The sequence below is a fragment of the Heliangelus exortis genome, chromosome 3 (assembly GCF_036169615.1).
Source record: "Heliangelus exortis chromosome 3, bHelExo1.hap1, whole genome shotgun sequence".
Lineage (NCBI taxonomy): Eukaryota > Metazoa > Chordata > Aves > Apodiformes > Trochilidae > Heliangelus > Heliangelus exortis.
In genome coordinates this window covers 100,460,714-100,485,224 of record NC_092424.1, presented here as the reverse complement: position 1 = coordinate 100,485,224, position 24,511 = coordinate 100,460,714, and the positions used below count along the sequence as shown (strand labels likewise).

At 42.9% G+C, this 24,511-nt stretch overlaps 2 protein-coding genes across 9 annotated transcripts; one reads left to right on the top strand and one right to left on the bottom strand.

The window, feature by feature from the left end:
* Positions 1 to 954: 954 nt before the first annotated feature.
* LOC139795218 (transcription factor E2F6-like) lies at positions 955 to 8,961 on the bottom strand. Of its 7 annotated transcripts, XR_011725424.1 has the most exons (9): positions 8,602 to 8,960; positions 7,537 to 7,585; positions 5,966 to 6,176; positions 5,517 to 5,675; positions 4,277 to 4,391; positions 3,578 to 3,725; positions 2,836 to 2,913; positions 1,942 to 2,020; positions 955 to 1,666 (listed from the first exon to the last, which is right to left on the bottom strand). XR_011725424.1 is itself a non-coding variant. In XM_071741920.1 (8 exons), the coding sequence occupies exons 1-7, from the start codon at positions 8,665 to 8,667 to the stop codon at positions 2,876 to 2,878; spliced, it is 786 nt and encodes a 261-aa protein (XP_071598021.1). In that variant the 5' UTR covers positions 8,668 to 8,960; the 3' UTR covers positions 955 to 2,020; positions 2,836 to 2,875. The 7 variants fall into 7 exon arrangements, 4 of the variants coding, with proteins under 4 accessions (XP_071598021.1, XP_071598022.1, XP_071598020.1 ...); XR_011725423.1 differs by having other exon boundaries at positions 1,942 to 2,913; XR_011725422.1 differs by lacking the exon at positions 1,942 to 2,020 and having other exon boundaries at positions 2,441 to 2,913.
* A 6,590-nt stretch (positions 8,962 to 15,551) lies between these two features.
* Positions 15,552 to 21,664, top strand: LOC139795216 (transcription factor E2F6-like). 2 transcript variants are annotated; one of them, XM_071741918.1, is made up of 7 exons: positions 15,552 to 15,954; positions 17,050 to 17,098; positions 17,902 to 18,118; positions 18,433 to 18,592; positions 19,507 to 19,620; positions 20,546 to 20,693; positions 21,343 to 21,664. In XM_071741918.1, the coding sequence occupies exons 1-7, from the start codon at positions 15,889 to 15,891 to the stop codon at positions 21,390 to 21,392; spliced, it is 804 nt and encodes a 267-aa protein (XP_071598019.1). In that variant the 5' UTR covers positions 15,552 to 15,888; the 3' UTR covers positions 21,393 to 21,664. The 2 variants fall into 2 exon arrangements, with proteins under 2 accessions (XP_071598019.1, XP_071598018.1); XM_071741917.1 differs by having other exon boundaries at positions 15,606 to 15,945.
* Positions 21,665 to 24,511: the final 2,847 nt, after the last annotated feature.

Genomic DNA, 24,511 nt, shown 5'->3' with positions numbered 1-24,511 from the left:
CCTAATCTTTCCATTAAATAAAGCATGTTCTGCTTATGAAGACAAACTTTCTTAACATTTGTAACATGATTATATTGTACACTTCTTTACTCCACAACTCAAAACACTGTATCATCACCTAACAAAATCCCACCCCAGCTGCTGGTGCTGGCAATTTGTACATGTCCCACAGCAAATGTTATTCCAAGCTGTTGACCCAGTGCAGGGGGATCAGTATTTTTCATATTGTGACAGCTTTGGCTAGGGTTGAGCTGATGTTCTCAGTAGCTAGACTAGCATTGTGGTTTGGATTTAGTCCCGAGTTTTCATATCAACGTTGATAATATACTCAGATTTTTAGTTGTTGCTGAGAAATCAAGGACTTACCAACGTCTCATGTCTTGCTCGTGTGCAGATGAAAAGAAGCCAGGAAAGGGCACAGCCAGGAGAGCTGACCCAAATGGACAAAAAGGATATTCCATACCACATGCTGTCATGTTCAGTGCATAAAGCTGGACAAACAAGGAAATGGGGGACATCCAGTGCAATAGCACTTTTCTTCCTAAGTCACCATGAAGGAGGATGGAGTCCTGCTTTCCTGGAGATTACTGAAACCTGAACTGACTTAACACCTGCCTGACAATGGGAAGTGGTTAATCAGTTCCTTTTTGTGCTTTACTTGCATGTATGGTTTTTGCTTTATCGATCTGTACTCTCAACCCCCAAGATTTCCCACTTTTCCTCTTCTAATTCTCTCCACCACACCACCAAAGTGGAGTGAGAGAGGGGATGGGTGGTGCTTAGTTGACAGCTGAGGCTTAACACTGACACTGACACATAGGCCTCTTTCCCCACCAAAACAGAACAGCAACGTAAAAAATTTCACATCAGTTTTCATGTTTGCAACCATCCAGAGAATTCCAACACAAACTCCCACTTTTCATTAGACTGAGCAATTAAGACTATTTTAAAAGCTTTAATAGTTTTATATGCTTATTTTAATTGCTGTACAAAGGCAGAATGCAAACCATCTCAGTAAATCTACATAAATAACTACGTAGACATGATACACATATTTACAAAAAGCCCAATTATTTAATGTCAGTATTGACACCATAGCTCATGCAGAGCTGGCTGCAAACAACACAAACAGCATCTACACAGGGTAAGGCATACCTCTCATGTAGATATACATCTTGTTCCTTGCAGTGAAGGTTTCCAATACACCAGTTCTTTATTACATTTGTATTCGACAATCCTGCTTAGTGGTAGCCCAGCCTCAGAACTAAAAAGTGCATTTCTTTATTATATACATTCTCTTAAGGATTGTGGAAGGTTTGAGAAAATAGTTTATCCAGGTTTCACTGGGACAGAATCATAGGCCAGCCATGGAGGGCAGAACAGTAGCAGCCCCAAGTCAAATGAAAGATTAAATCAGTGCATCTGCCCCAACCTATCTGCCAAGTGTACCCCACACCACTTCTCATGCTCATGACAGAGGGAGAGCTGTGCTGAGGGTGAGGAGTTGCATTTCCCAGAGCTCCTCCCTCTGGGCCTGCTGCTCCCACTACTACTTTGTCATTTCATTCAATCCAGATGTATTTCAACCAATGGGACTTCTCTTCCTGATTCTTCTCAGCTGGGATGGGGGTCACTGGGAAAGTGAGCAAACTGCTTCATTTTATCCCTGGATATAGGATAAACAAACATATTTTCAATTTTTCATTTCTGTCAATTAAAATTACTTCATAAGCTAAAGATATCATTACCCCAAAGCTCTGAAGATTACATGCAATTATGATCAACAAGTTTACTGATGATACAAAACTGGGTGGGGTAGCTGCCACCAGCCCATGGTGCTGCCATCCAGCATGACCTGGACAGGCTGGAAAACCGGGCAGAAAGGGTAGGGTACTGCACCTAGGGAGAAACCCCATGCACCAGCACAGGTTGGGGGCTGACCTGCTTGGAAGCAGCTCTGTGGAAAAAGACCTGGGAGTCCTGGTGGAGAACAGGATGACCCTGAGCCAGCAATGTGCCCCTGTGGACAGAAAGGCCAATGGCATTCTGGAGTGCAACAAGAAGGGTGTGGCAAAAGGTCAATGTAGGTTATCCTCCCCCTCTATTCTGCCCTGGTGATCCTCCCCCTCTATTCTGCCCTGGTGAGGCCACACCTGGAGTACTGCATCCAGTTCTGGGCCCCTCAGTACATAAAGGACATGAAACTAAAGGAGAGAGTATAGTGCAAAGTCACTAAGATGATTAGGGGACTGGATGATGCATTTGGATATTTTGCTGGACTGGATATTTTGCATTTTCTTTGACATCTAAAATACAAGGATGAGAGAGCTGTATTTGTTCAACCCATAAAAGAAAATACTGAGGAGGGATCTCATTGAAGCTCATCAGGCTACCCAGAGAGGCTGTGGACTCTGTGTCTCTGGAGACATTCAAAACCCACCTGGAGGGCTTCCTGTGCAACCTACTCTAGGTGAGCCCCTGCGCTGGCAGAGCAGTCGGACTACACGATCTCCAGAAGTCGCTTCCAACCCTTCAGATTCTGTGATTTTGTGGTAATGAAAACAAAGCTCCTATGAGCAATTCTATGTCATCTTCTGAATTGGAAAGATAAGCAATCCTGTGAAGGAAGTGGGAAGGTATTCCTGCCCACTGCAGGGGGGTTGGAACTAGATGATCTTTAAGATTTCTTCCAACCAAACCCATTCTGTGATTCTGTGAAAGCACTTAACCAAGCCACTGCTGTTTTAAATGTAAAACAACACTTGGCAACACTTCATGTTATTAAGTTTGCAAATCCAAGCAGCTCTAGAAAAGCTCTGTTACACAGATATTTACATTCTGTATAAGATTTCTGAGTTGTAATCAATCTGCCATCTCAAGTGGATTGATTTTCTCTTCCCCCGGAGATATCACCTTGAAAGGAAAGTTACAGAAAGGAACACAGTTACTGCCATTGTAGGAAATACAACTCTGAGTCATTTCACAAGTCAAATACATTAACAACAAAAAAAAAAAACCCCAACCAACGAAACAAAAAAGACCAACCCCAAAACAAACAAAACCCTCTAAATATTAAAAAGTCAACTCTTCCCCTCAACCATAATGCAGCACAGCACAAAAAATCTAACCTTTATTCCCACCACATTTATTTTTAAACCACAACATCCTGCAGCACCGGGGCTCTTGACAGGCCTTCCAGCCAATCTTCACTGTCAAAACACGACATCCCCTCTCCCACCCCCCCTCCTGCTAAGGGCAAAAAGCAGCATGCTGTCCTGTCTGAAACAGCAACTCAACTCTCCTTGCAACTATTTCAAGCTGAGCTCCTGCACTCAGGCAGCTGAGAACTGACACACACTGCTCCACCTGCAGAGCTCAGCTCTGATGGGAAACTGGTAATGAGCACAGCACACATTTCTCTTCCACAGGTCTCCTATACTCCCACTCACCTTGGCCCACACACCATGTCCACACAATCACACGGCTACAGCACAGTTTCAACTTCATCAGAATGGTGACCTCTTTAACAACAACAACACAATCACATGGGGATAAAAACATCAATGGAAGACGCTACCTTCCACGGGAGGAACTGATGGCTCAGTTTCAGAAGTGACAGTATCCATATCTTCACAAGTTTTGGCACCTGACTTCCCTTGTTCCACCTCACATAGATACACATCAATGGGGCCTTTTGTGCTCTTCACATGTACTTCTATGCAATCCTATAATAAACCAACTTGCATATAAACCAAAGAACAAATCTTAAACACTAGTTACCACTTTTGCATGTATTTCAGGCAAACAGAGTAAGAACAGAAACACTGCTGTTTAAAACTGTGTTACTAGCTCTACAAATATTATAGCTATTTAGATTATTAATTATATATTATAATTATATTTTAATAGTATAATTAATATTATACATATTATTAATAATTAATATTATGAATATATATGCCAAAAAGTTTTCTTTGTTTAACCATATTGTGTGCTCCATACTTCAGTATGACAGCAACAATAGCTGTACACTCATTAAGCAGTAAGACAGCATTTACATGCTGTTAAAATCGTTACCAAAACATGCTTATTGCTCTGGTTGGCTAGAGGCACAATTCCTGTAGTTTTTAATGTACAAACAGTAACAGCTCTGGGAAGTTTCATTATCCTAGTAATTACCAAACTGAGAGAAAATGGAAGTCAGCTACTGACTACTGCTGCAAAAATCAAATCTGTGCACTTTCTTTGCCTTAAAACAGAAGCGTGTAGAACTTACCTCTTTAGGAATTGGTATTTCCAGTATGGTTTCCTCTGGAGCTTTGATTGCAATCACAATCTGTTCCTGAAATGTTTGAATGCTACGGATATCTTGGTATGTCACATAAGCTAGTGTATACATTGGTCAAGGACTTGGTAAAGTAATTTTCTGATGGGCAGAAGCAAAGAGGACAATGTTAAGATACATTGGAACAGAATACTGACTTAAGAAGAGGGAAATAGCTCAGCTGATATTACTTTAATACTAGCTTTGTAAAATTAAGAATTGGCTAAAAATTAGAAACATTTTTTATTTCTAGGAAGGAAAAGGTTTCCAAAAATTGATATATGCGGTATTAAAAAAAATCCCACATTTGAGACAGTTTTCACAGATGCTGTTTTAAGTAGGAAACTGAGAAACTAACAAGGGTTCAGCTACTTAGACCACGGAACTTGCTTTGGGAAACTGGACTACTGGGGGTGGTGGTCTCCATCTGTCAGAGAAGGGGAAGAACAATGCTAGACTTGCCAAGCTGGTGAAGACAGATTGACACTTAACAGTGCTGGGGGAGCAGAACCTCAACCATCCCCATCCTGACAGTTTGACACCAGTGCCAGCAATGGATGCCCAGAGCCTGGAGAAGGATCACAGGTCAGCAGCAGAGCACCTCAAGTGCAGCACAAAGCACTTCCAGACAGTAAGTCTGCTTCATCAAGGGCACAATTTAAATGCCTCTACACAAACACAGGTAGCACAGGAGTTGGAGATGTGTGCATGGTTGCAGGGCTATGATCTTACCGCAATCACAGGGATGTGGTGGGAACACTTCTGTGACTGGAGTGCTGGAACAGAAGGACAAAGAATTTTTAGAATAGAGAGACAGGGGAGATGAGTCTCTACATCCATGACCAGCTGGAGTGCACAAAGCTCTGCCTGGGGATACAAGAGGAGCCAACTGAGAACTTATGAGTAAGGATTAAAGAGAGGGCAAGGACAGGGGACATAATAGTGGGGCTCTGCTGCAGGCCTAGAAGACCAAGTTGATGAGGCCTCTTATAGACAGAAAGGAGTAACCCCATATTCACAAGTCCTGGCACTAAGGGACCAGTATAAACTAAAATAACCAGTAAGTTCCTACTATGAAACTCCTAATCAAGAATCCCTGCACACCTGAGCACCAGCCTACGCCTCTCGCTAGATACTTGAGTACTTGCAACCAAAAGAGTGTGCTGAAGCAATGAGAGAGTGAAAAGGATATTTTGCAGTTTCTTTGTCATCTGTCAGTTCAAATAACTGACGAGCACATTCCTTGATTAATTCATCCAGAGTTTCTTCCATGGATGACAATTCAGAAAGTTCATCTTCAAGGCTTTCTTGCTGTGGTGGTTTTCTAACAACATGGTCAAGATCAGAACCTCTAGAAGAATAAGAAAAGTTGTCTAGCATCATTATATAAATATGAGCTTGTTTTCTAAACAGAAAGTAAAGTACAGAAAACAACCAGGAACTCTGGAATCCTTTATTCTCCTAAAATGCACTCCATTGTGCATTTGTACTTGATGGTTGTTCATACAGTAATTCAGACAGCCTGAGCATACAGAATAACTTAGAATACTTAGTAATACTTCAAATACTCAATTATAAACATTACTCAACACTATTGGGGTTTTCTTGTTTCAGAAGCCAGAAGTTTCAAAGAAAACTCACATCCACTGGATAACATTCTTGGATCTTTTCTGAATTAAGTCGATTCCCTCCAACACATTGGTGATGTCATACACTCTTCGCTTTCGTACTCCAAGCATTGTTGCTACTTCATTTAAATCAAGGACACCATCTGGAGCTGCTTTGACAAGATCCATGAATTTTTGGGTTAAATAAACCAAGGACTGATCAAATCGACACCTCTTTAGACTTCCTGTAAAGTTTAGATAGAATATTTAGGGTGAACTACTAAACAAGTATCAAGTGTTTTTTAAAGAAGCAATAGTGATGAAGTAACAATGAAAATAAAAGTCTGAAAGCAATACCATTATTACATCAACAGCAAGCATGCATCTTAAAGCTTTGAATGCTCATGACTTCATAGAACATTAGTAGTTATGGAATTGTATTGTATATGTTCTGGAGAATGTGAGCTCAGACTACTGAATGAAGACCAATTAAACCATTAGTTAACTATGAGCACCATGACACTGTTAGAACTTTTCTTCACACCCTTGTGGTGAACATTCAGGCACATTTCAGGAGGTAGCCTGGTTTCAGGGAGTGTTTCAGCCTGGATATGAGCAACCTACTATAGAAAACTTAATATATGAACAAACTCTGTAATATTTGTTCTCAGGGAAAAAAGATTGGTGATGCCATTGTTTAATTTACTAATGCAAATCAAGACACCAAAGGTTTAAGAGAGACTCCTGGCGACGTGTATCCATTATGAGCATAATCATAGAAAGAGAAGAAAAGAAACTGATGAACTGCTTCTATAGCTGCAGACTGTAACTTATGTGTGCAAAAAGTATTAAAAAGTACCTATTCCTAAAGCACAAAAAAGACGTGTAACCCAGGCATTCATCTGATGCCAGAGTTGTTTAAAAACTACCCCACAGCAAATGACTGACTGCCTTTTCCCCAGCAAAGCAAACTAGGTATTTCATAACTGATCAAATTGCATCACTGAGTAATATTCCAGTCAGATGCTTCAAGAGAATGTGTGTGGGTGTGTGTTAGTACATGTGGGTGCATGTGTAAGAAAACTTCTCTAGTAAACACTTCAGCTTCAATATTTCTCCCAGGGATGAACAAGTTGTGCACCTTTACTCACAGCATATCACACCCACTCCATGGCTGCAGATTGTGCACTCTCTACCATGAACTGACTGGTTCAACAACTCACTTTTTCGGACTGTGCTACTGTGAGATGTTGGAGACTATGCAGATGGAGAGAAAAAACAAAACCTCAACACAAATTCACTCAAGCTTCTATTTACACTTGCTAATAATAGCTGAAAAACAGTGTTTGTCAGCATCAGTCTTCCACTTTTCTCTAACACACTCTTCCCAGAAGATACCACCTTTACAGCAATGCAAAGGTATTCTCACAGCAGATTTACAGAAAAACCATGAAGGACACCTGGCATCATAAATGTCACTTCATCTAATGTGCAGCATTCCTCACGTTCTGCCTATATTGCATTTGTTTACACCATGCACTCAGCATTGTAAAAAGCATGCAATACTTCAAGAATCATCTTCACACATGGAGCACAGAAACTTACTTCTCACAAAATTCTTTTCACTGTTCACATTCAAGTTTGTCATTGGTGTCTAAGGAAAAACAAAACAACAAAAAATATAACTGACATAAAACAGTATTGACACAGGAAGAAAACGATTGGTTCTCCAGAAAAAATACCCAAAGCAGCTCTAGATGCAACAGCCACCAGAGTGCTGACAGCTCAGAACACATCAAAAGAGACTAACTGCATACATCTTCTTTAATTCCTGACAGAATTTTCAGCCCTTAATCTCAGCACATCCCCCACTGCCTCGGAAAGCAGGAAACACCACCCAACTCCCAAAAACGCAGGCAAGGGTCACAACACAGCCTGTGCAAACTGCAAATACGAGCTTTCCCTACTCTGCTACTTGCCTTCCTCGCTACACCCAGGGTCTGCAACTCCGCTATTCCATCATCATTACACAAAGCTCCTGGTGATTAACACGGCCTTGACCTCCCTGCCCTTCAGAACCACATTCAGGAAAGCATCACCATGGATGACTCAACACCGACACCAACAACGAGAGCCCCACACGCTTTCATTCTTACAATCATTCCCAAGAACAGGAACCTGCCAGCTACCTCTTTAAAACCTCACGAAAACTTTTACATCCCCTTTAAAATAAGCCTCTTTAAACACTTTCACAGGTGTCAGATCTAGCAGTCTGGCTGCTGCTGCTAGATACCTCAGAACAAGACCAAAACCAGCAGCAGCACAAGCTGTATAGAATGCTACCTGAACATCACACACGTTCCGAAAAGAACACAACACTCTGGCACTCTGCTGTCCTCAAACACAGATACAGCCTACTGAACCCCATCGAGAAGCCAGAGGCAACAGCTACGAAAACATCCCTTTGCACTATGACTGACACCACTGCATTTGCTTTGCCCGGGCAGCCTGCTAAGATGCGATGGGGAAGGGATGCATCTCAACGTCTCCCGCATCCACCGCTCCGGCTACGCCTGACACAGCTTTCCCACCCAGGGCTCTCCCGCCACTCTCCCGCCCCTTCCGCGGCCACAGGCAGCACCTCCCCTCCCCTCCCCGCCCGACGCGTACCTCACTCACACGCAGCGCTTCCAGCGGCAGCAGCTTCAGACACTCGCAGTCGAGCGGGTTGGTCATGTTCGCCCGGGCAAGGCCAAGGCCACGGCCCTGGGCCCTCACTCGCACCGCCGGCTGCGGCCTAGCGCGGCGAAAAGCCCGTCCCGCCCTGGAGCGAAGAAATTGCAGAAGGAGGGTGCTCCTTCAGGCGCCTTCCCAGAGAGCCTGCGAGCCCCTCTCGGAAGAAGGCGCTGCCATCCCCACCTCCGGGAGGAGGGGGCGGCAGGAGCCCTCCCGCCCTCGCCGCACACCGCTATGGCCGCCTCCAGCCCCCGGCCCCCGCGCGGGGGCGGTTGGGAGCCAGAGCGCAACCCCCGCCCCGCCCCGCGCAGGCGCGTCCCCTCCCGACGCCGCCGACGCCATTCCCGCTCCGCCCATCCCGGCGGGCAGCGCTCGCGGGGCGGGGCTCGGCCGCCATGGCCGCCTCCATCGCGCCGGGAGCCGCGGGCTGGGGAGAGTGCGGGTCGGCGGCTGCTCCCTCTTCAGCGCCGAACCCAGCGCTGCCAAGGCCGCCCCAGCCCTTGTCTGGGCAGTGGGCGCTGCCGGCAAGGGGAGCTCCTTTGAGTGCTCACGGAGCTCAGGCGCGCTCAACCGGAGATGTTCTCACCGCTGTGGCTTCTACCAGGAGGGAGCAGAAGTATCCCCCGAGGCACGCATGTACCTAAGGATGGAGAGAGCACCCTGCCCACGTGCCTTCGTATAAATTGAGCAACTTAAAAACATCTCTAACTTTTGGAAGAAAACCCCAGAGGGATGGGGATACAGGAAGTTTCTTGTCTACTTACCTGAAAATTTAATTGCATTTCTTAGCTCCGCTGAACCTCATACCAATTGTGCTTGTCCCATTAGCTCAGCCAATCCAATTCCATCAGCAGAACCTTTCTACCGAATAGGCAGATCCCACCCAACTTAGTGATGTCTGCAATCGTATTGTGGAAGCACCCAATTCCCTCATCTAGATCACTGATAAAGGTATTAAAGAGGACCCAATGCCCAGACCTGGGGAACACCACTTGTGACTGCCAGATGGATTTAACTCCATTCAGTTCAGGACTTTGGGCCCAGTACACAACTCCACAGAGTTCAGTGTGGGGCTATTTCTCTATATCTTTATCAGCTCTCTACAGAAGGTGATTGAGTGCACCCTCAGTAAGGTTGCAGATGACACTAAGTTGGGTAGGGGTGCTGATCTACTTGAGAGTAGGAAGGCTCTTCAGAGGGAATTTTACAGGCTGAATTAATGATCCAAGGCCAATTCCATGAGATTCAATGAGGCCAAGTGCTGGGTCCTGCACCTGGGTCACAACAATCCCATGCAATGCTACAAGGCGGCAGTTGAGTGATGGGAAAGATGCCTGGTAGAAAAAGACTTGAGGGTATTTATCAACAATTGTCAGGCACTGGAACAGCCTGCCCAGGGAGATGGTTGAGTCACCATCCCTGGAGGTATTTAAGAAACGTAGATATGGCACTTTGGGTCATGCTCTAGTGGCTGAGATTGTAGGGGGTTAGTTTTTTGCCTGTTGCATGTATATGGTTGAACTCAGTGATCTCAAAGGTCCTTTCCAACCACTGTAATGCTGTGATTCTGTGACAACATGAGCCAGCAGTGTACCCAGGTGACCAAGTCCAACAACATTGAGTCATAGAACTTGCAGGGTTGGAAGGGACCTTTAAGATCATCTAGTTCCAACCCCTCTGCCATGGGCAGGGACACCTCCCACTAGATCAGGTTGCTCAGAGCCACATCCAATCTGACATTGAATATTTTCAGGGAGGGGGGCTTCCACCACCTCTCTGGCCAACCTGTTCCAGTGTTTCACCACCCCATGGTGAAGAACTTCTTCCTAACTTCCAATCTAAATCTACCCTCCTCTAGTTTGAATCCATTCCCCCTAGTTCTATCACTACCCAATATCCTAAAAAGTCCCTCACCAGCTTTCTTGTAGCCCCTTTCAGATACTGGAAGGTTACAATAAGGTCTCCTCAGAGCCTCCTCCTCTCCAGCCTGATTAACCCCAACTCTCTCAGTCTGTCTTCACAGGAGACACAAGAGCATAAGTCTAGAGCATAAGTCCAGCCCTGGAGCACCTCCAGCTCTGATCATCCTTGTGGCCCTTCTCTGGACACACTCCAGCACGTCCATGTCTTTCTTGTAATAGGGGCTCCAGAACTGGCACAGCACTCCAGGTGGGGTCTCATGAGAGCAGAGTAGAGGGGAAGAATCACTTTCCTTGACCTGCTGGTTATGCTTCTCTTGATGCAGCCCAGGTTAGGGTTGGCTTTCTGGGCTGCAAGTGTACACTGATGGCTCATGTTGAACTTATCCACCAGCACTCCCAAGTCCTTTTCCTCAGGGCTGCTCTCAAGCCAGTCATTGCCCAGCCTGCATCAGTGCTTGGGATTGCCTCGACCCAGATGCAGGACCTTGCACTTGGTCTTGTTGAACTTCATGGTGGGCATGGGCCCACCTCTCCAGCCTGTCAAGGTCCCTCTGGATGGCATCCCTTCCCTCCAGCATGCCACGCAGCTTGGTGGCATCAGTGAACTTGCTGAGGATGTATTAAATATCACCATCAATGTCACCAGCAAAGATGCTAAAGAAGACTGGTCCCAGCACTGATCTTTGAGCGATTCCACTTGTCACTGGCCTCCACTTGGACACAGACCCATTGACAGCCACTCTTTGGGTGTGGTCATCAAGCCAGTTCTTAATCCACCGAGTGGTCCATCCATCAAACCCACATTTTACCAGCTTGGAGACCAGGATGTCATGTGGGACAGTGTCAAAGGCTTTACTCAACTCCAGGTAAATGGTGTTGGTTGCTCTTCCCTTGTCTATTGATGTTGTGACTTTTCATAGAAGGCCACAAGATTTGTCAGGCATGATGTGCTCTTGGTGAAGATGTGTTGATTATACCCAATCACCTCTTCATTATTCTTCAACTCCAGCAGTTCCTCTGAGAGGATCTGCTCCATGACCTTACCAGGCAGAGAGGTGAGACTGACCAGCCTGTAGTTCCCTGGATGGGGGTTATGTTCTTCCTTCCAACCCTTGCCATTGTCTTATGTGACTTCAGGAGTGTCGTTGGAGCCTTTGCTAGTGAAGACTGAGGTAAAGAAGTCATTGAGAACCTCATCCTTTTCCATACCATTTGTATCTAGTTCACCTGTTTCCTTTCTGAGGGGGCCCACACCTTCCCTAGTCTTCCTTTTTCTCTTAATATACCTATAGAAATTTTTGCTATTCCCCTTGGTCTCCCTGCCTAGATATAGTTCTAACTGAGCTTTGGCTTTTCTAACTAGGTTTCTTCCTGCTTGAACAGCTTCCTTATATGCCCCCGATTCTAGCTGCCCTTTCTGCCATTCCTTGTAGAGTTTCTTTTTTTCTTTCATCCTGGATTGTATCAGAAATAGTATGGCCAGGAGGAGTAGGGAAGTGATCATGCCACTGGTGAGGCCACACTTCAAATACTGTGTTTAGTTTTGGGCCCCTCAGTACAGGAAGGACGTGGTGTTGCTGGAACATGTCTAGAGAAGGGCAAGAAAGCTGGTGAAGGGTCTAGAGCACAAGTCTTATGTGGAGTGGCTGAGGAAATTGAGATTGTTTAGTCTGAAGAAAAGGAGGCTCAGAAGAGACTGTATTCCTCTCTACTAGAGGAAGTTCTAACAAGGGGGGAGTTGGTCTCCTGAGTAATAAGCAATAGAGCAAAAGGAAGTGGCTTCAAGTTGTGCCACAGGAGGTTTAGATTGGGTATTAGGAAACATTTATTCTCTGAAAGGGTAATTAAACACTGGAATAGGCTGGTGGGTTGAATCACCAGCCCTGAAGATGTTTAAAACCCCTGTAGATGTGATGCTAAGGACGTGGTTTAGCAATGGACTTGGTAGTGCTGGGTTAATGGTTGGACTTGATGATCTTAAAGATCTTTTCCAACCTGATGCCACGATTCTATGTAATAGCATTAAAAAAAATTTAAAATATTATAGTGGCAAAATAAAACCACAAAATATCCTATTTTCATTAAATTCAAACTTTGAACCATTACAGTGCTGCATGAGGTTCACCAGTAAAAACTTTTACAAAGCAGTCTAATTTCAGCTGCTTAAAATAGAAGTAAAAACAACACGCATAAGTAAAATGTTAAAATATTTACATAACTGCATTAAATTATGCAAGAGAAGCATTTTAAGAAAAATATGTTTTGACTTTCACTTGTAGTCCCTCAAAATTTTACTGAAACCACTGTTCTGTGTATACAAGTTAAAAAATCAGATTGAGGCAACGAATTACTGCCCCCTGGTGGCAGATTACGAATCACTACAACAGAAGAAAATTTCAGATAAATATACAAATCTTTCATTTTAAGAATAATTTTGTGTATGGTTAATGTCTGGAGATACTAAAAATAATGTAAAACTGTTTTCATATCCAACAAGAAGACATTGGGTGGGTTATATTTTACATTTCCATCTACAATAATAATAAAGATATGGGAGAAATTTAATTACCAGCTTCATAAAATGTAAGTAATGACAACACTCTAGAAGCAAACTCTTGGCTCAACAGAATGCTACAGTCAGTACTACTGATAGTCCATTCAGTTGCTCCAAAATCTAATTTTCATTTAAAAAATAATTAGGCATTACATTTTTCATAAATAGAGAAAAACCTTCCTGTATCTGAATAGATGTGGGGATTTTATATTCTCAGTTAGATACATCAGTAGCCAAGGACAGAGAAGCACAAGAACAACAGAATTTGATCTTATAACTGGCTAGAACAACAGCAGTTACATGTTGATGCAATGTTTTTCACCTGGGTTGATACAGAAATTCATGTATCCTGATCCTCAAATTAGGGGTGTTTAGCTGCCATCCTAATATCTGAGTACCCAAAAATCATGAAAATAATATTCAATGATTTTTATATTTCAAGGCACATTTCTTGCAACACCTCAAACTGAAGTGACCCAAGACATCTATTCCAAGCCATTTTGCTGCTCCAGATGGAAAAAAAAAAAAGCTTTATCACAGCTGGTTTATACAATCTGTGATTACCACAGTAAGATATGTCTTCAAGTTGAGAGTGTAACTGAGGGGCAGAAATATTCATTCTTTATAGGACTGCATTTATGACTGTAGAGGAGTTAGAGCAACGATCACGTTGCCCATACAAAAAATGAGCATTTTTACATTTCAGTGAGGTGGTGTTTCTTCTGTGACAGGAAAACCTTTTGCATCTGTGGCAGTCTAAGCTCCCAGCAAACTGACAAAAAATATTTTCATGGTCTTTACCTGCACAGCTCAAGGCTTTATGTCTCCTGATACACAGATATCATGCCTTTGATGTAACATATTTTCTGCCTTTGTTTTCTTGTAAATTGATTATGGCATGAGAACAATCCACCTTAGTTCTACACACCTCTACAAGGACAATTATTAGCATGTAAATAATTGCTTGAAAAGTGATTACTATGGAGAAAACTCCATCCTCTGTCAAGGCATCAGATCTATCAGTGATGACATGAGCTCTTTCAAAGGAATGTCTAACCTGAAGGGATACTGAACAGCTAGTAAAATAAAATGAATTCAGCATTTTTTCATGACAATAGTGTCGTTTAATCCTCTCCAGTCTGGCAGGTGATAAGATAAGGTTCTTTCTGACTTTAAATTCCTTGCACCAGAGTGGTATTTTTATACAATGTCCAATGAAATACACATTTTTTCCAGAGCTCCTGCTCCAAGGGCAGGGAAATGACTAAAAGGTTCATTTAAGTTGTAGGGACAGGAAGTAAAAACAGTTCAGAAATTCTTTAGGCAAAAGAAATCCAGTATGGATTTAATCTGTTGTAAAGTATGGTAGAGGCCATCTATCTACCGCTGAGAACAATCAGTTTAAAAAGTTGTTCTGTTTTAAGTAAATGTTTTTGTCTGACAGGAGTTTCATGCTATCTCATCAATTTTTAGATTAATGCTGATGCTGACCAATAAGAAAGGCAACAGTCAGTGCTTGTAAAAGGTTATCAGAAGTCTGGAAGGGCAGAAACAGTGGAATCGGCATTTGCGAAAGGATCTGGGACATCTTGCTGGAGGCTAAATAGACGGGCGTATTTCACACCAGCCCCATTTCTCGGCTCCTCTCTGGCCCTAGAGGAGAATACCCAGCCGTGAATACAGAAACATATCATCCAGTTATCCTTGGCAATGGAATGGGATTTCTGTCTCCCTTCACACACATAGCTCTGGCCTTCTTACCTTTAGCAAGCTGTATCCCAATATTTTTTGGACAAGAAGGCAACACTAATTAGGCAACACTAATTCTTCTCACACCGATTTACACGACGGCGCTTGGGCAGGGCGCTGCCTCCTTCCCTCCTGGGAGGGGAAGGGTGGGATCTGCCTAGACGGTAGAAAGGTTCTGCTGATGGATTGGTTGAGCCAATGGGACAGGCACAATTGGTATGAGGTTCAGCGAGGCGAAGAAATTAAATTAAATTTTTATGTAAGTAGACAAGAAATTTCCTGTATCCCCATCCCTGTGCGGGTTTTCTTCCAAAAGTTAGAGCTGTTTTTTATTTGCTCAATTTATACGAAGGCACTTGGGCAGGGTGCTCTCTCCATCCTTAGGTACATGCGTACCTCGGGGGATACCTCTGCTCCCTCCTGGTAGAACCCAGAACCCTGTTGAACGCGCCTGAGCTCCGTGAGCACTCAAGGGAGCTCCCCTTGCCGGCAGCGCCCACTGCCCAGACAAGGGCTGGGGCGGCCTTGGCAGCGACGGCCTTGATGATCTCGGAGGGCTTTTCCCAGCCAAACGATGCAGCCGTTGTACGGGAGGAGGCGGCGACCAAACCCCACTCTGCGCGGCCCGGGGAAGGCGCTGCCCGCCGGGATGGGCGGAGCGGGAGCGGCGGCGGCGGGAGGGGACGCGCGTGCGCGGGGCGGGGGTTGCGCTCTGGCGCCCAACCGCCCCCGCGCGGGGGCCGGGGGCTGGAGGCGGCCATAGCGGTGTGCGGCGAAGGCGGGAAGGCTCCTGCCGCCCCCTCCTCCCGGAGGTGGGGATGGCAGCGCCTTCTTCCGAGAGGGGCTCGCAGGCTCTCCGGGAAGGCGCCTGAAGGAGCACTCTCCTTCTGCAATTTCTTCGCTGCAAGGGCGGGACGGGCTTTTCGCCGCGCTAGGCCGCAGCCGGCGGTGCGAGTGAGGGCCCAGGGCCGAGGCCGTGGCCTTGCCCGGGCGAACATGACCAACCCGCTCGACTGTGAGCGTGTGAAGCAGCTGCCGCCGGAAACGCTGCGTGTGAGTGAGGTACGCGTCGGGCGGGGAGGGGAGGGGAGGTGCTGCCTGTGGCCGGGGAAAGGGCGGGACGGCTGCGCAGCGCTGTGTGTCCGAGGCGGGAGATGGGACTGGGATTGCCGCAAGTCCTTCCTCGGCTGTGTGGCGGGAGAGCCCTGGGTGGGAAAGCTGTGTCAGGCGTAGCCGGAGCGGTGGATGCGGGAGGCGTTGAGATGCATCCCTTCCCCATCGCATCTTAGCAGGCTGCCCGGGCAAAGCAAATGCAGTGATGTCAGTCATAGTGCAAAGGGATGTTTTCGTAGCTGTTGCCTCTGGCTTCTCGATGGGGTTCAGTAGGCTGTATCTGTGTTTGAGGACAGCAGAGTGCCAGAGTGTTGTGTTCTTTTCGGAACGTGTGTGATGTTCAGGTAGCATTCTATACAGCTTGTGCTGCTGCTGGTTTTGGTCTTGTTCTGAGGTATCTAGCAGCAGCAGCCAGACTGCTGGATTCGACACCTGTGAAAGTGTTTAAAGAGGCTTATTTTAAAGGGGATGTAAAAGTTTTCATGAGGTTTTAAAGAGGTAGCTGGCAGGTTCCTGTTCTTGGGAATGATTGTAAGAATGAAAGCGTGTGGGGCTCTCGTTGTTGGTGTCGGTGTTGAGATGAGTCATCCATGGTGATGCTTTTCTGAATGTGGCTCTGAAGGGCAGGGAGGTCAAGGCCGTGTTAATCACCAGGAGCTTTGTGTAATGATGATGGAATAGCGGAGTTGCAGACCCTGGGTGTAGCGAGGAAGGCAAGTAGCAGAGTAGGGAAAGCTCGTATTTGCAGTTTGCACAGGCTGTGTTGTGACCCTTGCCTGCGTTTTTGGGAGTTGGGTGGTGTTTCCTGCTTTCCGAGGCAGTGGGGGATGTGCTGAGATTAAGGGCTGAAAATTCTGTCAGGAATTAAAGAAGATGTATGCAGTTAGTCTCTTTTGATGTGTTCTGAGCTGTCAGCACTCTGGTGGCTGTTGCATCTAGAGCTGCTTTGGGTATTTTTTTCTGGAGAACCAATCGTTTTCTTCCTGTGTCAATACTGTTTTATGTCAGTTATATTTTTTGTTGTTTTGTTTTGTTTTTCCTTAGACACCAATGACAAACTTGAATGTGAACAGTGAAAAGAATTTTGTGAGAAGTAAGTTTCTGTGCTCCATGTGTGAAGATGATTCTTGAAGTATTGCATGCTTTTTACAATGCTGAGTGCATGGTGTAAACAAATGCAATATAGGCAGAACGTGAGGAATGCTGCACATTAGATGAAGTGACATTTATGATGCCAGGTGTCCTTCATGGTTTTTCTGTAAATCTGCTGTGAGAATACCTTTGCATTGCTGTAAAGGTGGTATCTTCTGGGAAGAGTGTGTTAGAGAAAAGTGGAAGACTGATGCTGACAAACACTGTTTTTCAGCTATTATTAGCAAGTGTAAATAGAAGCTTGAGTGAATTTGTGTTGAGGTTTTGTTTTTTCTCTCCATCTGCATAGTCTCCAACATCTCACAGTAGCACAGTCCGAAAAAGTGAGTTGTTGAACCAGTCAGTTCATGGTAGAGAGTGCACAATCTGCAGCCATGGAGTGGGTGTGATATGCTGTGAGTAAAGGTGCACAACTTGTTCATCCTGGGGAGAAATATTGAAGCCGTAGCTTGAGTGAATTTGTGTTGAGGTTTTGTTGTTTCTCTCCGGCTGACTAGTCTCACACATCTCACAGCATCATTCAAAGCATGAAGATGCTACTAAGATAGAAGAATTGCAAGCAAATGAAGACCTATGTGGTTAATAAGCTTTATAACCACATATATAAAGCTTATATTTCGGTGTCAATGTTAATAGGGGTATTGCTTTCAGACTTTTATTTTCATTTTTACTTTATCACTTGTTTCTTTAGAAACCACTTCATAGTCTTGTAGTAGTTCACAGTAAATATTTTAAACTTTACAGGAACTCTGAAAGCTAAAAAGTGTCGTTTTGATCAGTCCTTGGTTACTTTCACCAAAAAATTCATGGATCTTGTCAAAGCAGCTCCAGATGGTGTCCTTGATTTAAATGAAGTAGCAACAATGCTTGGAGTACCAAAGCGAAGATTGTATGACATCACCAGTGTTTTGCATGGAGTCGACTTAATTCGGAAAAGATCCAAGAATGTTATCCAGTGGATGTGAGTTGTCTTTGAAACTTCTGGCTTCTGAAACAAGAAAACCCCAGCAGTGTTGAGTAATATTTATAAATGAGTAATGCTTATACATTTGAGAGTGTTTTCACGCATGTTGAATTATTTTTAATAGATAAAAAAGTATTTTAAGTTATTCTGTATGCTCAGGCTGTCTGAATTACTATATGAACAAGCACAATATACTATATTTCAGTAAAGGATGCCAGAGTTCCTGGTTGTTTTCTGTAAGTTTACATAGTTTTCAAGAAACAGCCTCTTATTTATATAATGATGCTAGACAACTTTTCTTACTCTCATAGAGGTTCTAATGTTGGCCTTGTTTCTGGAAAAGCACGAGCCCAGCAAAGCCTTGAAGATGAACTTTTTGAATTGTCAGAAATGGAAGAAGCTCTGGATGAATTAATCAAGGAATGTGCTTGTCAGTTATTTGAGCTGACAGATGACAAAGAAACTGCAAAATATCCTTTTCACTTTCTCATTACTTCAGCATACTCTTGGTTCCAAGTACTCAAGTATCCTGTTAGAGGTGTAGGCTGGCGCCACAGGTGTGCAGGGATAATTGATTATGAGTTTCATAGTAGGAACTCATTGGTTATTTTAGTAAATACTGGCTGTGTACCCTGATTGCAGTGTCATGTGTAATATAGCTTGTTGTCAAAGGAGTGCTGCTTGTACAACCTTCCCACTGAAGAATGGAGGTGATGCAACAGTCAGATTATCTCCTTGTTCCTCCTATTATAAACGTCTCTCCGGGCTGGGATTGACCTACCGGTGCAGTCACTATTCACAACCATTGCACCAACCAGTCTAACCTTTCAGGTGGGTTTTGGTAACAGAAAAGGGATTTATTTTAATATGACATAAAGATTGGATTTTGGCTTTGGTTACAATCAAGTATTACTTATCTCTAATGCTGGCAGAATGTTAAGGTTTGTGCTCAGCTGAAATTGGCTTATTTTCTGTATGATATCAGGAAAATTTTCCCACAAACCTTATTTTTTTGGTAAAGACACTAATTCCATAGTTTTTTCAAGAAATTATTTATGTGCATAATTACTATAATCAAAAGGAGTGGTTTCTCAAGGACAGCATTCTGCCTGCTTTGTGGACAGCTTTTGTGAAAACCATTTCTCGAATGGATTTTGTTTTATTAATACTGGTTATCTACAATGTTTTAGAGATTTTCTTGCTAGAAATAACAAAAAATATTTTTCACTTGTTAGCCCATATATTTTACAAAGTTAGTATTGAAGTAACCTCATCTGAGCTATTTACCTCTTTAGTCAGTATCTCTTCCAGTGTATTTTAACATTGTCCTCTTTGCTTCTGCCCATCAGAAAATTACTTTACCAAGTCCTTGACCAATGTATACACTAGCTTATGTGACATACCAAGATATCCGTAGCATTCAAACATTTCAGGAACAGATTGTGATTGCAATCAAAGCTCCAGAGGAAACCATACTGGAAATACCAATTCCTAAAGAGGTAAGTTCTACACGCTTCTGTTTTAAGGCAAAGAAAGTGCACAGATTTGATTTTTGCAGCAGTAGTCAGTAGCTGACTTCCATTTTCTCTCAGTTTGGTAATTACTAGGATAATGAAACTTCCCAGAGCTGTTACTGTTTGTACATTAAAAACTACAGGAATTGTGCCTCTAGCCAACCAGAGCAATAAGCATGTTTTGGTAATGATTTTAACAGCATGTAAATGCTGTCTTACTGCTTAATGAGTATACAGCTATTGTTGCTGTCATACTGAAGTGTGGAGCACACAATATGGTTAAACAAAGAAAAGTTTTTGGCACTCTAGTAGATGATGTTCAGGATGGATTATTTAGATGGGGGGAGGGGGCTGTGCTCTGTCCTCACCTCACTGTGCCACATGTGTCCTCCCATTTTTGATCTGTGGCATTGACTAGGTTGGACCAGGGTTGGACTTGATGATCTCTGAGGTCCCTTCCAACCCAGCCAATTCTATGATTCTATGATTCTATGACTAGTCAAGTTTTTGTTACTCTTAGTAAGTGTATAGTAAATCTTGGTCATGTATCTAAAGGTCAGCACAAGAATGAAGAAGGGTGCATGTTTGCCAGAAGTGAAACTTTGTTAGAAGGATGGTGCTTAATAATTAATAATATTATGTATATAATAATTACATTATATAATTATATATTATATGACATATATACATAATATTAATTACTTATAATATTATTTATAATCTAATTATAGTATTAAAATATAATTATATCATAGAATTAATAATCAAGTTATAATTTATGTAGAGCTAGTAACACAATTTTAAACAGCAGTGTTTCTGTTCTTACTCTGTTTGCTTGAAATACATGCAAAAGTGGTAACTAGTGTTTAAGATTTGTTCTTTGGTTTATATGCAAGTTGGTTTATTATAGGATTGCATAGAAGTACATGTGAAGAGCACAAAAGGCCCCATTGATGTGTATCTATGTGAGGTGGAACAAGGGAAGTCAGGTGCCAAAACTTGTGAAGATATGGATACTGTCACTTCTGAAACTGAGCCATCAGTTCCTCCCGTGGAAGGTAGCGTCTTCCATTGATGTTTTTATCCCCGTGTGATTGTGTTGTTGTTGTTGTTAAAGAGGTCACCATTCTGATGAAGTTGAAACTGTGCTGTAGCCGTGTGATTGTGTGGACATGGTGTGTGGGCCAAGGTGAGTGGGAGTATAGGAGAGCTGTGGAAGAGAAATGTGTGCTGTGCTCATTACCAGTTTCCCATCAGAGCTGAGCTCTGCAGGTGGAGCAGTGTGTGTCAGTTCTCAGCTGCCTGAGTGCAGCAGCTCAGCTTGAAATAGTTGCAAGGAGAGTTGAGTTGCTGTTTCAGACAGGACAGCATGCTGCTTTTTGCCCTTAGCAGGAGGGGGGGTGGGAGAGGGGATGTCGTGTTTTGACAGTGGAGATTGGCTGGAAGGCCTGTCAAGAGCCCCGGTGCTGCAGGATGTTGTGGTTTAAAAATAAATGTGGGAATTGCAGTAACTCAGAGCACAGAAGTTAGATTATTTGTGCTGTGCTGCATTATGGTTGAGGGGAAGAGTTGACTTTTTAATATGTAGAGGTTTTTGTTTGTTCTGGGGTTGTTTTGTTTGTATGTATTTGACTTGTGAAATGACTCAGAGTTGTATTTCCTACAATGGCAGTAACTGTGTTCCTTTCTGTAACTTTCCTTTCAAAGTGAGATCTCCAGGGGAAGAGAAAATCAATCCACTTGAGATGGCAGATTGATTACAACTCAGAAATCTTACAGAGAATGCCAATATCTGTGTTACAGAGCTTTTCCAAAACCACTCAGAAAAGTCAAGAGTTAAGCCTTACCCTGTGTAGGTGCTGTTTGCATTTTTTGCATCCAGCTCTACATGAACGATGGTACCAGTGCTGACCTTAAATAGTTGTATATATGTGTAGCATGTTTAGGTAGTTACTGATGTAGATTTATTTAATTGTTTTACATTCCAGTCTTTGTACAGCAAAGAAATAAAATAAGTTTATAAAATAAATAGTCTAATCGGTCGGTGTATTGAAACATGTTGGTTTGGGTTGGTATTCACTGGATGACTGCAAACATGAAAACTTATGGTGGCACTATAACTGATCAGCTAGCATTTAGATATGATTCCTGTGATACCACAATACTGTAGCAGTTTTCAGAAGAAACATGAGAAACATGATGATCTATTTAAACTATTTAAACTGTTCCTTTCAGTTTCTAGGGTTAACATACAGCTTAGCTTCAGCCTGCCACTATGATCTTGTGTGTTTAACTTGCAAAGGTTATGTCAAACTTGAGAATTATGTCTGTATTCATCCATCTGCATCTGTGAAATGAAGTTTCAGAATACTGAGACTGGGTTTTCCAAGTGAATCAACCATCACTGTCCAAATGCCACCCTCTCTGCCACCACTCTACTATTGAAAAGTGTATTTTACAGTTTTTGGGGGAAATGGGTGGTGTTTGTTTTCAAGTCAGCACTCCAAGGGGACATTTTCCTGTCACAGTATCAACAACTGTCCATCTGCCTGGAGGTAACAGACAAAGCTAATAAACCCGTGGAAGTTTTAACCAGCTACTCTACAGCTGTGAAGTTGAGTGCCCAAAATTCTCCTAATAAACAAGGTAGGCAGTTGATACTGAATAGCTTAAATGGGCCTAAATACAGATCAAGGGTTAATCTAGTTTTCTGCAGGGTTCACTAGTTCTGCAAAAGGAATAGTATTTTGCTGTGCAAATTGGGCGATACACTGAGTGCAAGCTTGCATCAGAAAGTAATCTTGACTTCTGATGCATGGACTGCAAACTTCCAGGTCCAGAATGTGGGGCTTCAGTGTTGGATCCTATTTTTCTTCACCTCTATAAAATAAAAACAACAGGCTCAAACAACAGGCTCAGCTGTTACAGTAATAAATAAAAGCAAAGTGAAAGCACATTTTGTACCTAAATCACAGTAAAATTGGAGAAGGTGCTCCTCCAGTGAAGTTGGGGGTGAGGATTAAAAAGAAGAGATCCTCATGTTGCACAGGAAGGTTGTCTTTTTCCTTCAGTGGCTGGCTTCTTCCCAGGTGGCAAACTTCCTATTTGATTTTCTTACATTGCTCTTTGTTTTGGTTGGGAAGGAGGTCTGTGTGTCAGTGCCATTGTTCAACCTCAGCTGGCAACTGAGCACCACCCAACACCTGTACACAAGCAAAACCTGGGAAGTTGTTGATTTCTCAGCAGCAACTAAAAGCCAAAGCAAATTAGCAACATTCATACAAACCCCTGTACTAAATCCAAACCATAATGCTAGTCTAGCTGCTAAAAAATCAGCTCGCCCCTAGCCAAAAATAGTATGAAAAGTACTGATCCCCCTGCACTGGGTCAACAGCTTGGAATAACATTTGCTGTGAGACATGTACAAATTGCCAGCACCAGCAACTGATCCTGAATGCACTGGGGTTGGAATTTTGTTAGGTGGTGACACAGTATTTTGAGCTGTGGAGTAAGGAAGTGTACAATATAATCATGTTATAAATGCTGAGAGAGCCTGTCTTAAAACAGAACATGCTTCATTTAATGGAAAGATCAGTATTTTTCATTTTGAACAAATCTAATGATTCTAGTTTTTAACTTCAATTATCACAGTGAAATGGGAGAAGCTGTAATATGACAGCTATAATTATTATCTTAAATAGTTTTTGTTTTAACAGCATACCTTCAGTGGAACAAATGGACTTCTGAAGATTAAACCACTTTGTTGTTATTACTTGAATAGTTAAGAGCATTATCCACTCATGATACTGGACACAATGGGCAGTAAGCTCATACACTAACTAGCTGAAAAGATTAGACTTTGACTTAAGGAAAAGTTACCGAATGATGCTGAACTTAGATACAAGTTATAAGGTTACTTTAAAGGTGAATGTGATAGGATCTTACTCTGAATCTGTATAATGCTTGATTATTTTCTTTCTGAAAGATCATTAAAATATTTTTGTTGAGTCCTTATCTGCCCATTTTCAGCATATTTATATTTGTAAGCACTTCTCTCGGCTGTTGGCAGACTCTAATAAATTTAAAAATTCAAATAAGGTGTTGTTTTTCCTTCCGTAAGAATGGCTGAGCATCTAAATGTATTAATTGAGAATAGCAACAGCCAGAATCTGTACTTACAAGATGGCCTGGTTTTCTTTAATACATACTGAACAAAACACCACAAGATGCCAGTTCAACTCTTATTTGGTATTGGAAATTACCAGTTTTCAGGTGTGAATTACACTTTTTAGATAATATTATTTTGTAAAGAAGAGAGTATTGGTTTAAATTATTATATTTTTGAAAGGACTTAAAAGATTTCGGATTTCTTAATTTTGAATAATCTTTCTGTTGTTTGTGAAGAGCCTCACTTATAAGTGTAATTAAATACACTGATGTAAAACATCACTTTCACTCTTGCAACTTCAGCGTGGAAATGAGCCTGCTGGATAGACAGTCGGCTGGTCCCAGGTCACTGGAGTTCATGGCAAATTTTAAACCCTTGGGTGATCTGCCATCTTGGTGCGTAGGCTGGCTCTGGCATGGCGCTGGGACTTAAGTAACTGCTGATGTGTTTATCCAGAGCAATAATCTGCTATTTTTGGTTCCACTTCTGATCTGCCAACAGGAATTTGTGAGAAGTGTGTTGAGGTTGAAGTGACATAAATTATATTTGGTTGTGTACCGTTTATAGAAGTCTACACGAGGCTTCTTACATAACTATTTACTGAAGGACTGGGGTAATTCTTTGTAAAAAAATATGGCATGTGTTTGGAAGGAAATCTTAATGATGTTTGGAGAGAAAGAGAAGCCTGGTTCTCCATCCATCTGGTAC

Excerpts from the sequence above, each read along its gene's own strand:
- LOC139795218 (XM_071741919.1), bottom strand. The coding sequence starts at position 8,667 with ATGACCAACCCGCTCGACTGCGAGTGTCTGAAGCTGCTGCCGCTGGAA. Across the intron at positions 5,676-5,965 it reads AAGAATGTTATCCAGTGGAT|AGGTTCTGATCTTGACCATG; the intron begins GTGAGTTTTCTT and ends TTATTCTTCTAG. Across the intron at positions 2,914-3,577 it reads ATCAGTTCCTCCCGTGGAAG|GTGATATCTCCGGGGGAAGA; the intron begins GTAGCGTCTTCC and ends TTTCCTTTCAAG.
- LOC139795216 (XM_071741918.1), top strand. The coding sequence starts at position 15,889 with ATGACCAACCCGCTCGACTGTGAGCGTGTGAAGCAGCTGCCGCCGGAA. Across the intron at positions 17,099-17,901 it reads TGAAAAGAATTTTGTGAGAA|GAACTCTGAAAGCTAAAAAG; the intron begins GTAAGTTTCTGT and ends TAAACTTTACAG. Across the intron at positions 19,621-20,545 it reads AAATACCAATTCCTAAAGAG|GATTGCATAGAAGTACATGT; the intron begins GTAAGTTCTACA and ends GGTTTATTATAG.